This window comes from Ichthyophthirius multifiliis (genome assembly GCF_000220395.1).
Source record: "Ichthyophthirius multifiliis unplaced genomic scaffold scaff_1120509250365, whole genome shotgun sequence".
Classification (NCBI taxonomy): domain Eukaryota; phylum Ciliophora; class Oligohymenophorea; order Hymenostomatida; genus Ichthyophthirius; species Ichthyophthirius multifiliis.
The window spans coordinates 1-16124 of record NW_004086813.1 but is presented as its reverse complement, the minus strand read 5'-3'; the positions used below and the strand labels follow the sequence as shown (position 1 = coordinate 16124).

Here is a 16124-nt window from a genome sequence, read left to right as displayed (position 1 = left end):
ATATATATATTCATATATTTATATATATATTTATATATATATTTATTTGTTTTCTTTTTTTTTTTTAATTTATTTATATTGCTTATCATACACTTATTAATAAACTTTATAGATATTTTATATTTTAATAATATTTTACTTTTTTATTTTTTTTGTTTTATATTTAAAAACACAATTGTCAATAAACATTATTATTAAGATTATCTAATAAAAATCTTTATCATACTTTTTTTGTTTTATTTATATAATAACAAATATAAAAAAAAATTCTAAAATGAATATTTCAAGAAAGTTTAATAAGTATATATATTCTAGAATCTAAATTGAAATATTTCAAATCTTCTTCTTTTCCATTTACTTTTAACAAAAGTCCTCCAAAACTTGCATAAACATTTATATGTTTAGGTTTTGCGTTATCTTAAGTAACATTAAATATTTTACCATGCATAACATAATCATATTTGTCTTTTATACTTTCTCTATCAAACTCTTCTGGCACATATATACCTTTATCTTCATATGCATTACCTAAAGAAGTTGTTATCATAATTAAATATTATTCATTTTATTTCATAGGGTATAAATCGAAATGTATATCTAGTTCGACTGTAATCTTATCTCTTTCACTCTCTGCAGTTATTCTTTATACTTTTGCAAACATTTCTTCTCGTTTAATTTAAGTTACTATAAAACGATCTTCTAATAAAATATCTGATCTGTTCATTTTTTATTGATTTTTATATTTTATAAAAAATAATTTCTTTTTTAAATTTTTGTTTTTTTTTTTGCTAAATATTTTTATTTATTTTTTTAATATTTTTGTATTTAATTTTAATTTATTTATATTTATTATTTTTTGTATATATCTTATTATTTATTTTTAAATTATATTTAATTTTTATTATTTTTAGTTTGTATTAATTTCTTATTCTCAGTCTAATCATACAATTATTAATTATTTTTTATTTAAAATAATATTAATATAATGCAAAACTTAATATATTTATAAAGATTGGTTTAATATTAGATAAATAACTGATAAAAAAATAATTTTTATAATAATAAAAAAGCTTACTTCATTAAATTATAATTTAATATTATATTTATAAAATTTGATATTTTATTTTTATTAATAATTTTTTTTTTTATTAAAATATACCAGTTTTGTTTATTAAATTTTTTTTTTTATATAAAATTTTATAAAAACTAAAAATGTTAAATTAATAATATTTTTTTAAAAAAAATCAATTATATTTATAATTACTAAAAATTTAAATTTTAAATAAACTTTTAACATTAAAAAAAAAGAAAAAAAATTAATCATAAATTGCAGATACGAAAAATATCAAATACACAAGAAGTTATTTTAAATTAAAAAAGACTTGGTTTGATTTAAAATAATAATTTAATTTGATAGTTAATTTAAAATTTATAAATCCAAAAATAATAAATACAAGCAAATATACATTCTGCTCTTACTCTTAATTTATAAAAATCTTAAGGGAAATAATTAATTGGAAAAGATAATTATTTAATATGAAAAAAGAATAGAATAATGTAAATTATTAATTAAATACTAATTAAATAATAAAAAAATTATAAAATTAATTACAAATACAAATATTTATTAATTAGAAAATAATTTTAATGGTATAATAAATTATTAATTCGAATAAAATTAATAACATAACAATAAATTTAGAAAATCATATTAAAATATAATTAAATGAAGAAAAAAATAAAACTATAATAAATTTAAATACGAATAATTTTATTTAAAATAATACTTTAGATTAGAATTTATAATAATAGTAATATCTTGAGTGTTTTTAAAACTTAAAAAATACAAAAAAATCGATCTCTAAAAAATACTAATTAAGTCTTTATGAATAATTTATTATTATATAATAAACGCATTTTTATAAATTTAAAAAATACCTTCTTTTTTATATTTTAAATAATTAATATATATTATTTTATTAAACTTATACATAAATATATTAAAAAACTATAAAAATTATATAAAAAATTAATTTTTAATAATTAGTAAATATTTTAACGAAAACATAAAAATAATTTATATTTCTACTTCAAAATTATAACCATTCGTCTTGTAAAATCTAATTGAAATATAATAAACTTATAAAAAAAATTAAAAACCTCATAAGTACTTGGCCTATCTTAAGGATTTAAACATAAGATTTTAATGATTAGTTTTTTAATATTCTCATTAATTTCATTACTAAATGAAAAGCTTCCTTTTTAATTTTTGAAAACAAATCATTGTCATTTATTCCTTTAAAAGGAAATTTTCCTTAAACCATAACATAAAGTAAGATTCCAAGAGCCCAAACATCTGATTTTTAACCAAAATACTCGACTTTAGAAATAATTTCGGGTGACATATATGACGGTGTACCACAAAATATATTTAATTTTTTATTATCAGGTACTTAAATACTAAAACCAAAATCTATAATTTTAACTGTTTGAGTATCAGTATCAACCATAATATTTTCTAATTTAATGTCTCTATGTATAATTTTTTTCTAATGACAATAATGAACTCCTTCGACTATTTACTTAAATATATTTTTTAATTCTTTTTCTTTAAGTTTTCTTTCTGGTTGTATTTTCAAATATTAATGCAAGCTTAATTTTCCTATATATTCCATAATTATTATTATTTACTTATTTTTTTAAAAAAAAGAATTATTATATATATTTTTTTAATATACATTTTGTTTATCTTCGATTGCAAAATGCATTTTTATAATAGATGGATGTTATATTTTTCTTAATAAATTTATTTCTCTTTTAACATTTATCATCTTTTAAGGATCTAATAATACGAATCTAGGATAAATTTTTATGGCATATTAAATTTAAGTAGTTTTATCTGTCACAAGCTTAACTGTTGCATAAGAACCTTTTCCAATTTCTTACTCTATTTTAAATTAATTAATATTTATATTAGTATCGAAAATATTCTATTGGATTATTGATTTATTTAAATTATTTTAAGATTATTATAATTACTTCTAAACTTATTAGATTTAGATTATATTTTCTTTCTGTATTATTTTTTCTATATTTTATTATTATAATTTATTTTCAATATTTTCTTTTTGCTATTTTTTTATTCTATTGCTAATAAAACTTAAATTATTAACTGCATTTTTTTATAATTTATATATATTTGAAAGTCTTTTTATAGGAGAGTTTGGTCTATTTTAATATTATTTGAACTCTTTTTTTATATTTAAGGCTTTAATGTAATAATTTTTTGCTGAAAATGGCTAATTTTTTTTATTTATAATACATATACATTAATTATTTTATTTATTTATATATATATATATATATATATATATATATATATATATATTTAAAATACTTTATTTTCTTTAATTATTTGTTATAATTTCGTGGTAAGAAATTATAATTATTTGAATTCTTTTAAATTTTATTATTTAAGTTTCTTTTATTTAAAGCATTTTCACCTTTTTACTTATTATTCTCTTTAATATTTACTTATAATTTATTTATTTCCAATATATTCTATTTACTTACATCAGTAAAATTATTTGAATTTAAACTTCTTTCACTTTTTCTTGATATAGCTTGTTCTTTTCTTTCTAAAATATTTTCAAAACAGTTCTAATTAATTAATTATATTGATTAATCTTTGGTTTGTTAATATATATTATATCCGTTTTCTATTTCCAAGTTTTTTAAATTTTACGAAGTTTAATAACATTCTTAGTATCTAATATCTTATTGTAAATTTATTTTTTTTTGATTTTATTTTGACTATCTTTAAGATTTCAAAGCAATTTATTATTACTCTTTAATTTCTAAAAGATTTGAGACAGAAGTTTAATATTAAATATGGGATAAATTTAAAATGAATTTATTTGCTTTTTCTTACTTTTCAATTTTATAAGATTGATTTTGATTATTATTAGCTGCTATTTATATTTTTTTTTTTAATTTTTTTTGGTGTCTTTTTTTTTTTTACATTTAGGCTTTTATTATACCTTTTTATAATAATTTTGATATTTTTTCATTTTGAGTTATTATAATTTTTAATTTAACGAGGAATTTTTTTTTATAAATAAATAGACTATTGAAAACAAATTATTTTAAATGTATTTATAAAGGGAAAAAAATAATAAATATTTTAAGAAAAAGTTTATTTTTTTAAAAAAAATTTGAAAATATTATTTATTTTATTAAAATTATAAATTTTTTTAAAAAAATTAAATTAATATAAAAAATTTAAGAATATTAAAAAATAAATAAAAAATATATAATTTATTTATAAAAATTTATAATAGTTAGATTATTTTATTTTATATTATATTTTTATTTAAATCATTTAATGAAAAAATTAACTGATCAATATGATAATAGTTTTTATTTAGATTTAGAAGGTTAATATAGTCATGAAATTATATAAGATTTGTAAATTTCAAGTTATATAAATTAAAGATTATAATAAAATATATTTTAAGATGGAGATACAGTTTAATAGAATATTAATAGATTATAAAATATAGAAGCTTTAACAGATAAATAATAATTTATATAAGTTAATTTATAATAACCTTAAGAAAATTGTTCCCAAAGGCCTAGTATTTTTATAAAACCTAAAAATGAGGATTTATTTGGCATTTAAAATTGGGACAATTTATAAAATAAATTAAAAGAGGAACATATTCTAATACTTTAAGGTTCATTTTTATAAAAAATAAAAAGTTATTTTTATTAAATTCATAGAAAACAAATAAAAGTAATAGTTTTAAGAATAAATAGAAACAGCTCATATAAGTTATTATAAAACATATATGGAATTTTTAGAATTAAATGAATTATAATATAAATAATTGAATTAATAAAATGAATATTTTTTTGTTGAGAATCATAATAAGCTGTTTAAAGATTGTTAACCTTTTGTATCCAATCTTATAAATAGTTTATATGAAAATCCAAATTTGTTATTTTAAATATTATAAATTTATGGGAATGATTAAAGTGATAAACTAAATAATTTAATTTTAACTTTATTAAATACATTTTTTGAAAATATTATTGATGAATAAAATAAAAATAATAATCTTTTATTTTTTATGGGAAAATGTATAAAAGTATTTAATTTTAATTATAATTTATTTATTATATCTATTTTATTATATCTATATTTAAGGAAATTGTTAATATATCTAAAGAAATTAAAGATATAACATTTGATTAAAATAATATATATTAGAAGTTATTAAGCGAATTTAATAAAAAAAATGAATTTTAGCATTATACTAAATATATTTTTAAAGAATTCTTATAAATAGTTTCTAAAACAACTCATATTATAATTAATTAATAAGAGTAAAAAAAAATATATATAAGTTTTATTTTTAAATTAATAAAAAAATGAAAGAATTAAAAAAAGACTTTTACAAGAAAATTAATAAAAAAATGAAAATTAAAAATTAGATTTTTAAAAATATCTAGTTACTCATTAAATTTAATAATAGAAAAGAAATATTACTTAATCTTTTACACCAAATACAAAGCTTTAAACATAATAATTAAATGAACAAAATTAAAATTATGAATAAATAATAAGGACTTATGACCAAATAAAATGCCCTTAAAGTGATACAGTTAGTAATTAAATAATAAAAATTGTAGGTTTAGATGAAGGAATAAGTAATATAATATTTTTTTTATAACAAAAAATAAACAAAAATTTAGGAAGTGCAAGGTTTGAATCAAGATTAAATTCTTCAAAAAATGATTAAAGTACTTTTGATAATCTAAAATGTGAGTTTTAATAAAATTAATTTAGATTTAATAAATCTTTTGATAACTAAAATGAATTATAAATAAATAATAATATATAATAAATGAACTTAAATGAAGAAAATATACAAGTAAATAAAATAATGAAATATAATATAAGAAAGTTAATAAATTTAACTAATATAGTATTTGATAGTCTATTTAAAAATATATATAATATCCCTATTCCTATAAAAATTATTTGCAAAATGATATAAATATTTACACTTGAGAGATTTTAAGATATAAAAATAGAATAAATAAATAAAATAGTTGGTTCTTATTTATTCTAAAGTTATTTGATTTCTTAATTTGAATTTTCTTAGAATTTAAAAATATTAAAACTTATAAAATTTGAACATGAATAAAATTTAAATTAAGTGAAGTAATTATTCATAAGAATTCTCAATAAAGAATTATATGAAGAAAATTCGATTTTTTCAAAATATTTAAATCCTTATATTTTAAATATTCATAAAAATTTAGAAAATTATTTCAAAGATCTATTATTAATTAATGAAAGTTTTGTCAAAAATATAATTCTTAAAGAAGATAACAATAATAATTCTATTAAAGTTAGTTGTGTTTTTATAAATATGGAAAATATTTTTACTTTATGTTAAGTTATTGAAAAAAATTAATTTCAAATTTTATAAATTAATGTAAAAATTCCTGATTTAGCTTTGAGAATTCTTAGATGTCATGATGAATATAAAATTTTCTCTAATAGAAAAGACTTAAAAAATGGGTATGTTCTTAAATCTAATCAAATTTATACTAATATTTTCTAGATTAATGTTTTATATTAAGATTATAAAATTAATCATTAGTATTTTCCAATTTTAAAAGATATCTAAGGTTTAGATGACGATTAATAAACAAAAGTAATATTAAAGAAAAATAGTGTTTTTAATTTTTTTTTTTTTTTAAATAAAAGTTTATTTTTAAGGTATAAAATATTTTAGAATAAGTCTTAATTTCAATTGAACCTTTGAAAAATATACTTGATTTTATAGGTTATTCAAATATAGAAATAAAGGAGCTATTAAAAATATTTTAAGATGTAAGAATAATATAAAAAAATAACAAAAAATTAAAAAAAATATTATATATAAGAATTATTACTTAGATATTTCTAAATATAATAATTAAATAGATGATATACCTATAGTTTTAAAAGCATAATACCTATTAAATATATTAGAAAAACTACCTTAATAATATCAAGAAAATAATTTATAAATTCTATATGATTAAATAGATTAATAATTATAAATCAGAGTTTAAAAATTATTGAAATAAACAGAAAATACAAAAATCGAATATCTAAAAGCTTAGACAACAATATAAAGATAAAATTCATAGTTAAAAGAGAAAATAGAAAAATTAAGGAAAAATAAAATTACAAGAATTCTATTTGAATTTATAGAAAGCTAATAAATTAAATTATGTATAACATCTCCATAGATCCGTTAAATGTTAAACATTAAAAAATCTCAAAATACGAAATAATAATAGTAATTTGAAAATTAAGACGAAGAAGAAAATAATATAATAATAGTTAATTTCGAATAATGCTTTCATAATTCAGATCTAGAATATTAGTTAGAATTATCAATATAATAATAAAAGCAGGATGCTAATATTAATAATGCCAAAAAATATCATTGTAACGATATTTCTTCATTTATTGATTCTTTTTGTTCTTTACCTGAAGTATCTTAAGTTGTGGTTAATGGAATTGATAATGTAGGAATAAATTTAAGGTTATTTGAATTTCTAGATCAATTATTTGAAATGATTAAGATTAATTATAAATTCAAAAACTATTCTTAAGAAGATTAAATTTTAATTAACGATTTTTTAGAAAAATATATTACGAGAAAAATATATGATAAGTAACATTTTTAAAAAAAAAAAATTTTAAAAAAAAAAACATGAAAAGAATTTATCCCAAAGAATAAACATATGCAGATACGGCTTTATATTGTAGATTGAAAGTACTAAGTTGGATAAATTATTAGCATTTAGAAATTTAACCTTAATATAGGATGGATGAAATGTGGGATGTTGCGGCAAAAGGTTATTTTTATATTGAAAAAAATAAAATTAAAAATTTTAAAAATCAAAGCACTATTATCTATAGATTAAGTTAAATCTCCAAATGAAAAATTAGAATGTTTAATAGAAAGTACTTAAATAATGATTAATGCTTTAAAACTAACATAAATTAATACAAAAAATTCTATTACAGCAGATAATTTACTTCCAATATCTATATATGTACTTATAAAAGCTTGTCCAACCCGACTTTATTCCAATATACATTTCATAAATGTCTTTTGTAATAAAGATAAAATGAAAACTTAATTTGGTTATTGCTTTGCTTAAATTAAATTAGCGATAGGATTTTTGGAAAATTTGAGTTATTAACAAATTAATATAAAATAAATTGATTTCGACTTAAATATTTACCAAAAAGAAATCGAAACAGGGATTTATTTTCTTAAGAAAAGAAACAGAGCATAAAAATAAAGTGTAAATGTAAATATAATTAATAAAATTATTAATTAATAAAAAAATAATTGAAAATAATTATATAATTAAAAAAATGCTTTAAATCTATTCTTATTTATTTTAAATTAAATTATATATATATTATATTTTAATTATATATAAATATATATATGTATTAATTTATATATATTTTTATATATTTATTTATATATATATATATATTTATATATATATATTATTTTTTCTCAATATAATTAATAGATTTTTATATATTAAAAATTTTAATTTGTTTTTTTTATTTTTTGATATTAATATTATTTTAAAAAAATTTAGAAAAATATATAAAAATCTACTTTATTTTTTTTTTAAATTTTATGAATAATAAATTATTATTTTTAAATATATTAATTTATACAAAAATTTTCCTTTATATTTTTTATTTTATTAAATAATCAAAAGAATGTTAGTATATAAATGAAATAACATTAATATTTATTAATATTAAAATATGTCTATCTTATTGCTTTTTCATTTTTTTTTTAATAGATATTTTATCTGAAAAAAAAAATATCATTTTAGACACTTTTTTTTATACGTATTTTTATTTCTATATATAAAAAAAGTATAACTATATAATTTTAATTAATATATATATATATATATATAAATATATTTATAATGAATATTTAAGTTTGAATAAAGAATTTTTTCCTTTATTTTTTAATTTAATTTTATTAATTTAAATATATAAGTTTATATATAATAAAATATTTTTTTTAATTATTATAAAAAAAGAAAATATAATTTAATAATTATAATCAATGTTTGAAACTTTATCAATTTTCTGTATTAACTATTCATATTATTTTAGATAATTTTTTTTAAAAAAAATAGAAATACTAAAATAAAAATAATAATTAATGAATATGCTTATCAAATAATTTAAAATATTATACATATTTTTTAGTTTATTTTAATAATAATTAAATAAAAAAATTTATTTTAATTAAATTTCTTAGAAAATCATTATGTAAATTAATTAAATCCAATCATTGGTTAAGTAATCATATTATTCTAATTATAACAACTATTTTATTAATATACATATTGATTCATTTATAAATTGTAAAGAAATTAATCAAGAGACATTTGTAAAAAAGGATAATTAATCTATTTTATATAATTTTAAATATATTATTAAAAGATAAATTTTAAATTACCACAAAATAACCGTATATTTAAATATTATTTTATTAGTTCGGTATAATTTATGATTGCTAGGATTAGTTATCGGGATTTTATATTTCTACTAAAAATTCATTACATGAATCTTTATTTGCTTCACTTATTATAATAGTGTTTTATTATATATAATTACAGGAAGTTAAATGCTATTAAATTTACTTAAATTTGCCTATCCATTAGCATTTTTCACTCAAACATTTTACTTTTAAATCTTCTATGCATTGTTAAATAACAAAATTAATATTTTATATTTCTTAGGAGAAATTTATTTTTGTACGGCAAAGTGGACATTATTTATCTTAACATTATTTAAAATAATTTTTTATGCATTTTAAACAAATTGTATGCCTATTTTTAAAGATATATATAAGTTATTTTTAAGGTTAATTATATTAGATATTACCCACACTATATTGTTGTTGGCTAATTAAATACGTTTATACAAATTGGACATATAAAATTTTATAGCTTAGAAGTTTCAACAAATTTAATATTGGCAGTATTCATTTTATCAATTTTTTAATAGAAGATTTATTATATTATTTTTTTAATTTATTTATTTAATTATTAATTTATTTTTGCTTATTTTTTAATTTATTTTATTTTAAATTATTTTATTCTATTATTTTTTTAAAATTAAAAAATTATAAAAAAAATAATAGAAAACTTCATGTGATAGATATTAAAAATATAAAAATAAATTATCAATTTAAGATTTATACATTACAATAGCTGTTCCTTTATAAATATTAAATAAATTCTTTGTTTTTTATATTAAATATAATATTTAGTTAAATATTAAATTTTTTTTAAAATTTATTTCATTATAAAAATATTAACACAACAATTTATATATAATAATAAATATATAAAATTATTTAAATATATTATAATAATTTCTATAAATTAAAAATTTATTAAAATATTTTTTTTTCTTCTATTATATTTATAATTAATTATTTTAATATTATTTATTTTCACTAAAATTAAAAATATTGATATACATTTTATTTTACATTAGTTTTTATACTCAAGTTAAAATAATATATAAAATAAAAAAAAAATATATAGTTTTGTTTTACTGGGTTAATTAAAAAAAAAAAAAAAAATCTATTAAAAATTGCAAATGTTTGAAAAATAATGAAAGAAAAATATAATTTTATAAAAATAATATTATTAAAACAAAAAATAAGGATATTTTATACATATTAGCTTAATATTTGTAAATAGTACAAACAAAAATTCAAATATTTTAAAAATAATAATAATAATTGCTAGTTATATTTTTTTTTAATATTTAATAATAAATCCTATAATTTTTTTTATTTATGTCAGTCTATTATAACTTTCTTGCCATATTTCTTTTTGAATTATTCAATTGTATTCTTAAAAAAATTATTATTTGTTAATCCTAATTAAAAAGATTCAAATGAGTTTTATAAAAATTCTTCAATAATGGATTTATGTACTTAATCATTTAATTTATTTTGGCAAAGGTTTAATAGTTATAATTATTCATTTAAACATATAGCAAATTTATCTGGCTCTATTTCTTTTATTTATTCTAAAAATGGAACTTCTTCATCAGGCTTTTTTCCTTTGTTCTTATATAAATAAGATTTTAATTTAAAATAAATATTTTTATTTTTTAAATTATTTTATAACTATAAAATTACTTTTTAATTTCTTGCAATTATTTGATCTTTTTCAGTTTCTTTTTTTTTATATTCTTAAAACTATTCTGCTGTTAAACGAATTTTTCCAATCTAATTTAAAATACATTTTATATCTTATAAATTGTTTCCTGCAAGGCCTAAATAAACAAATTTTCTATAATTATTTAACAAATTTGATATAGCATATGAATTTGAAAATTTATTTTAAAATAAATCTAAATATTTTATATTGCATTATTATTTATTTTCTATTATTGTTTAGCATATTTAATTTAATAAATTATCATCAATATAATTATTTCTTAAAGTAATAAATTCCAAATTAGGATAATTTTTAAATAAATTCAAAATAAATGTTTATTTATAAGGAATATTATTCAATTCATTCCAATCAAAAAATAATTTAACTATATTATTCTCTTTATTTTTTATATTAATTTTTTTTAATAATATTTATTTAACCTAGTATTATTTATTCCAAAACCTATAATATATCTTCATCAAAATTGTTATTATTAAATCTATTAATTTTAAGTTTTAAATATAAAATTAAATATATATAATACCTTAATACTTGAACTTGAGTTTTACTTAAAGCTAACTTTAATAATTTCATAGTACAATAATCTAAAATACAATTATTAAAAATACAAAAATTTAACTGGTCATAATTATCTTATTCTTTTATTTACTACTCTTGATTTTGAATTTACAAATCATATAAGTTTTTGTTTATTTAAATTGGTTATAATGAATTTGATTATTCATTATATTCATCAAGTATAGGTGGTAAAAATACTCCTTTATTAATTTTTTTACTATAATATACTATAAAAATTTGGAACTAACCTATTAAATTTGCTAAATAGCTCATATTTTATAAAATGTTTGATGTTAATATTTCACTAATTTGTTTTTGATTTTTATCTAAAAAATCATTTAATTTTGATTTTTCTTCTTCTGTATATTTCTTATATTACCACCATGGATTTTATTTACTAACATCAAAAAGAGGCTATAGCTATGTTATATCTATTATGACAATTACTTTATTTATTTTTTTAAAAATATACTTGTTTATATTGTGATTCCGTTAGACTTGATCATTATAAAAATAAAATAATAAATAAAGTTAAAAATTGATTAATTGTTATAAAAATTATATAAAAACTAATTATTTATATATAATTTAAGGTAAATTTATTTTTTATTATAAATTTTTATTTTATTTTTGTATAAAATTGAATTTTAATAATTTATAAAATAATTATATAAACTTAAATAAATATTTTATTTAAAATACTGAATAAATTAATATTATATTCTAAACTTAAAATCTTTTCAGAAATAATAAAATTAAATTTATATATATATAAAATTAATTAAATATTTTTTTAAAAATTACTATAAACAAATATTTTAAAAAATGATTTGTTCATAAACAATACTTAAATAGATAAAAGAAGATTAAAGCTAAAAATATATACTTTAATCCATAATATTTTTAGAAAATATCTTACAATTATATTAGTATAAATAATATTAAATAATTTATAATTTACTAAAAGTAATTTTTAAAAAAATAAAAATAAAAATATTTAGGAATAAAAAAGAGTTATTTATAAGTTTCAATGGTGGAAAAGATGCAACTGTGGCATTGTTTTTGACATATTTAGCTTAAATAAAGTAAAAGACAAATAATTAAATATTTAATTTTGTTATTATAAATTAATTAAAAGATTAAATGATAATCAATAAAATGATTTCTAAAAAATTAGAATTGTTTATTTTGATGAACCTTAATCTTTTGAAGAAGTAGATTAATTCATTGATTAAATTAAAAATATGTTCAATATAGAAATTATTAAAATGGAAAGAGATTTTAAAAAGCAATTATGAATTTTAATTAATGATTATTCATTAAAAGCAGTAATTATGGGTTCACGTTAAAATGATCCTTATTGTGGTAAATAATTTATAATTATAAATATATATTTATTTAAAAATAAAAAAGAACATTTAGAAAAAGTTTCTCCTTCTGATACAGATAAAGGTAATTTTTTTTTTTAATTATGATTATTATCTTAAAAGGATACCCTCCATTTTTACGAATAAATCCAATTATTTATTGGAAATATGAATAAGTTTGGAATTTTATTAAAAGATACAATATTCCTTATTGTAAACTATATAATTAAGGATATACATATTTGGGGAATAAATTAAATACATCAAAAAATAAGCATTCTCTCAATGTTGATGGCTAATATTTATCTGCTGATTAAATTCCTGGAATATACGAACATGAAAGTCGATTAGATTTATAAGAAAAAAATTAAAATAAAGAAGCTGCTGCACTACTATGTTTTTTATGTTTTGAATCTAAAGTAGATGAATATATACATAACTAAAATTATTCTAAAATACATATTTATAAATGTAAAAATGAAAAACATTTAGAAGAATTTGATTAAATTTTATATGAAATTAATTCCATTTTTAGTAAAGAACTTTATAAAGTAGATGTTATTGTTTAAAAAAAATGTATAAAATTTGATGAAATTATTTCTTTAATAAAATAAAATGAATATATTAATTAAATAAAAGAAGTATGATATTATATTGAATTATATATTTGAAAAATAAAAAACAGAAAAAACATTTAATTTAAAATTTTATTAATTCCATTTATTATAGTTTTATATAAATAATTTATATTAATATTAATATTCTTATTTTTAATTTTTGTTTTTTATTTATTGAACTAAATTTTAGTTTTTGATAAAACAATACTATTAAATATATTATATTTTTTATTTTAATTAATTAAAATTTCAATCTGTTTAAAAATAAATAAAATAATCTTTAGAATTTGATTATTTAAATTGTTTATAAAAATAAAAATTATTTAAGAGTTAACCAATATAAATTATTTATGAATATTTTTTTGTTAAAAGTTAATAAAATATTATAGAAGATGAAATATTTTTTTAAGGCTATAAAAATATATTTTAAATTATTTAAGTATGAAAAAAAAAAAAATATACTTCAAAAAAAGAAAAAAAAATGTTATTTTTTTTTATTTTTTTTTTCCAAAATAATAAAATAATATAACTCAAAATAATTATTTTTCATTTATATGGATTAACAAAATCTAAAGGAAATTCAGTATTCATTAAACTTTCATTTAATTCTGGGAATCTATAATTCTTTTAATAAAGTTAATGAGAAAGCTTTCTCCAAAGACCAGGTTTCATCTATCTGATTCTGTTTCTGACATAGGCACCATCAGAATCATTTGCACATAAAATATCAGTATAAAGTCTTCGTGGAATAGGATTTGTATATCCATACCAACAAGTTAAAGGCCATACAATTGACATTAAAGTCCAAAAATTTCTATATCCACTATGTTATCTTCTTGCTCTTCCTGTTAAAAAATGTGATATTCCATATGCCACAGGGAAACAATATATTGGAATGAATGCTACTCCATACATATTTACTGAATGCAAATTTTTAAATCTCATTAATCCGGTTGGAGATAATCTATCATCTAATAATACATCTAGTACTTAATAATAGTCTTCATGTGAAAGAGATACATCACTTATATCGCCATTACCGAAAAATTAAAATTATTATCATATTATATTAAATATGTGTTTTTCTTATTAATATTTTTTGTTTATATTTAAAAATAATATGATATTAGTATTTTTCCTTTTTTATTAATTTAATTTTAATTAATTAAAAATAAATAAAAATCTTTTTATTTATTAATATATTATTGCTTAATAATATAAAAATTAATTTATTTATTATACATTTATAAAATAATTATTGATTTAACATTTATACATAACTTATAGTCAATAAAATACATAAAAAGTTAGTAAAAATGTGATTATATTTTTATTATATATATTATTTTATTTTTTATATTTTAATGTTATTAAAAAAAAAAAAAACAAATAATTTATTTTAATATATAAATCTATTTTTATCATTCATTTGGTTTCTTCAACTATTTTTTATTAATCATCAGTTTAATTATTTTATTTTGGTTTTTATGGGGGTTTTATTTTAGGGATAATTCCTGGTCTTTACTTATTAGCTCCACTCATCATTTACATCATATATGGTAGTAATCCGAAAACAGGATTCATACCTTTGGTTTCTATAAAAAATAGAATAAGTAAAAAAAAACAATAATTTAAAAGTTTATTTTACTTGAACCTGGAGGATGATCATAAAAGCAATCTGGTCTTGTACAAGCTTTTCCAAACTTACATTAAGGATGTAAATTTATACAAGCACTTCCGTAAGTACATTTAGGAAAATAAGTACACTTTTATTTAATTAGAAATATATATACATATATATATTACTTCTATTGTAGGATGTATATAAGGGCATGTTTTTTCATTTTTACAATTTGGGAAATATCTACACCTTTGTTTTTTTTATTTTCAAGCTCTTTTAATAATTCTTCATCACCTTCATCTTTATTTACTACTTTAACTTATTAGACTAACTTTTAGTTTTTTACTCTTCCTTTTCATTTAATTTTTCTTTTTTTTAATTTATTTAATTTAATTTTCACATATTTTTATTTTACTGTTCTTTCTTTTTAGGTTCTACTTTTTCACATCAGCTACATTCGGTACTACTGGAGGCTTGGTATTAACGTTTTTCGTTATATTTTAGAGTGAATAGATTATTACTTTATTATATAAATGAATATTAAATATTGATTTTTTATATAAATTTTATAATATAAATATATGGGAGATAATTTTTTTATATTTAATTTATCCTATTATTTTTTTTNTTTTTTCG

The 16124-nt window shown here is 15.3% G+C and overlaps 3 protein-coding genes across 3 annotated transcripts, besides 28 other annotated features; 1 reads left to right on the top strand and 2 right to left on the bottom strand. All coding sequences in view use genetic code 6, as the record gives it.

Annotated features, from left to right (window-relative positions):
* Positions 1 to 42: a microsatellite.
* Positions 13 to 46: a microsatellite.
* A 710-nt stretch (positions 47 to 756) lies between these two features.
* Positions 757 to 856: a microsatellite.
* Positions 783 to 882: a microsatellite.
* Positions 792 to 882: a microsatellite.
* Positions 795 to 909: a microsatellite.
* Positions 800 to 851: a microsatellite.
* Positions 830 to 909: a microsatellite.
* A 193-nt stretch (positions 910 to 1102) lies between these two features.
* Positions 1103 to 1198: a microsatellite.
* Positions 1119 to 1199: a microsatellite.
* Positions 1163 to 1199: a microsatellite.
* A 961-nt stretch (positions 1200 to 2160) lies between these two features.
* Positions 2161 to 2510, bottom strand: IMG5_068610 (protein kinase domain protein; the record flags this gene model as incomplete). The annotated part of the gene is made up of 1 exon (XM_004036799.1): positions 2161 to 2510. A coding segment is annotated over one exon (350 nt), but the record flags the coding sequence as incomplete, so codon positions are not given.
* A 552-nt stretch (positions 2511 to 3062) lies between these two features.
* Positions 3063 to 3141: a microsatellite.
* Positions 3063 to 3148: a microsatellite.
* Positions 3149 to 3347: 199 nt separating this feature from the next.
* Positions 3348 to 3388: a microsatellite.
* An 868-nt stretch (positions 3389 to 4256) lies between these two features.
* Positions 4257 to 4305: a microsatellite.
* An 846-nt stretch (positions 4306 to 5151) lies between these two features.
* Positions 5152 to 5198: a microsatellite.
* Positions 5173 to 5207: a microsatellite.
* A 2542-nt stretch (positions 5208 to 7749) lies between these two features.
* Positions 7750 to 7780: a microsatellite.
* Positions 7781 to 8473: 693 nt separating this feature from the next.
* Positions 8474 to 8539: a microsatellite.
* Positions 8474 to 8589: a microsatellite.
* Positions 8493 to 8597: a microsatellite.
* Positions 8495 to 8598: a microsatellite.
* Positions 8599 to 10143: 1545 nt separating this feature from the next.
* Positions 10144 to 10222: a microsatellite.
* Positions 10159 to 10212: a microsatellite.
* Positions 10194 to 10245: a microsatellite.
* Positions 10246 to 10455: 210 nt separating this feature from the next.
* Positions 10456 to 10504: a microsatellite.
* A 1973-nt stretch (positions 10505 to 12477) lies between these two features.
* Positions 12478 to 12512: a microsatellite.
* Positions 12513 to 13026: 514 nt separating this feature from the next.
* On the top strand, positions 13027 to 14045 carry IMG5_068600 (hypothetical protein; the record flags this gene model as incomplete). The annotated part of the gene is made up of 3 exons (XM_004036798.1): positions 13027 to 13248; positions 13297 to 13335; positions 13374 to 14045. The coding sequence occupies 3 exons, from the start codon at positions 13027 to 13029 to the stop codon at positions 14043 to 14045; spliced, it is 933 nt and encodes a 310-aa protein (XP_004036846.1).
* A 343-nt stretch (positions 14046 to 14388) lies between these two features.
* IMG5_068590 (hypothetical protein) lies at positions 14389 to 14962 on the bottom strand. The gene has a single exon (XM_004036797.1). It carries the CDS (start codon positions 14810 to 14812, stop codon positions 14414 to 14416), a length of 399 nt encoding a protein of 132 aa, XP_004036845.1. The 5' UTR covers positions 14813 to 14962; the 3' UTR covers positions 14389 to 14413.
* A 125-nt stretch (positions 14963 to 15087) lies between these two features.
* Positions 15088 to 15142: a microsatellite.
* Between the last annotated feature and the right edge of the window lie 982 nt (positions 15143 to 16124).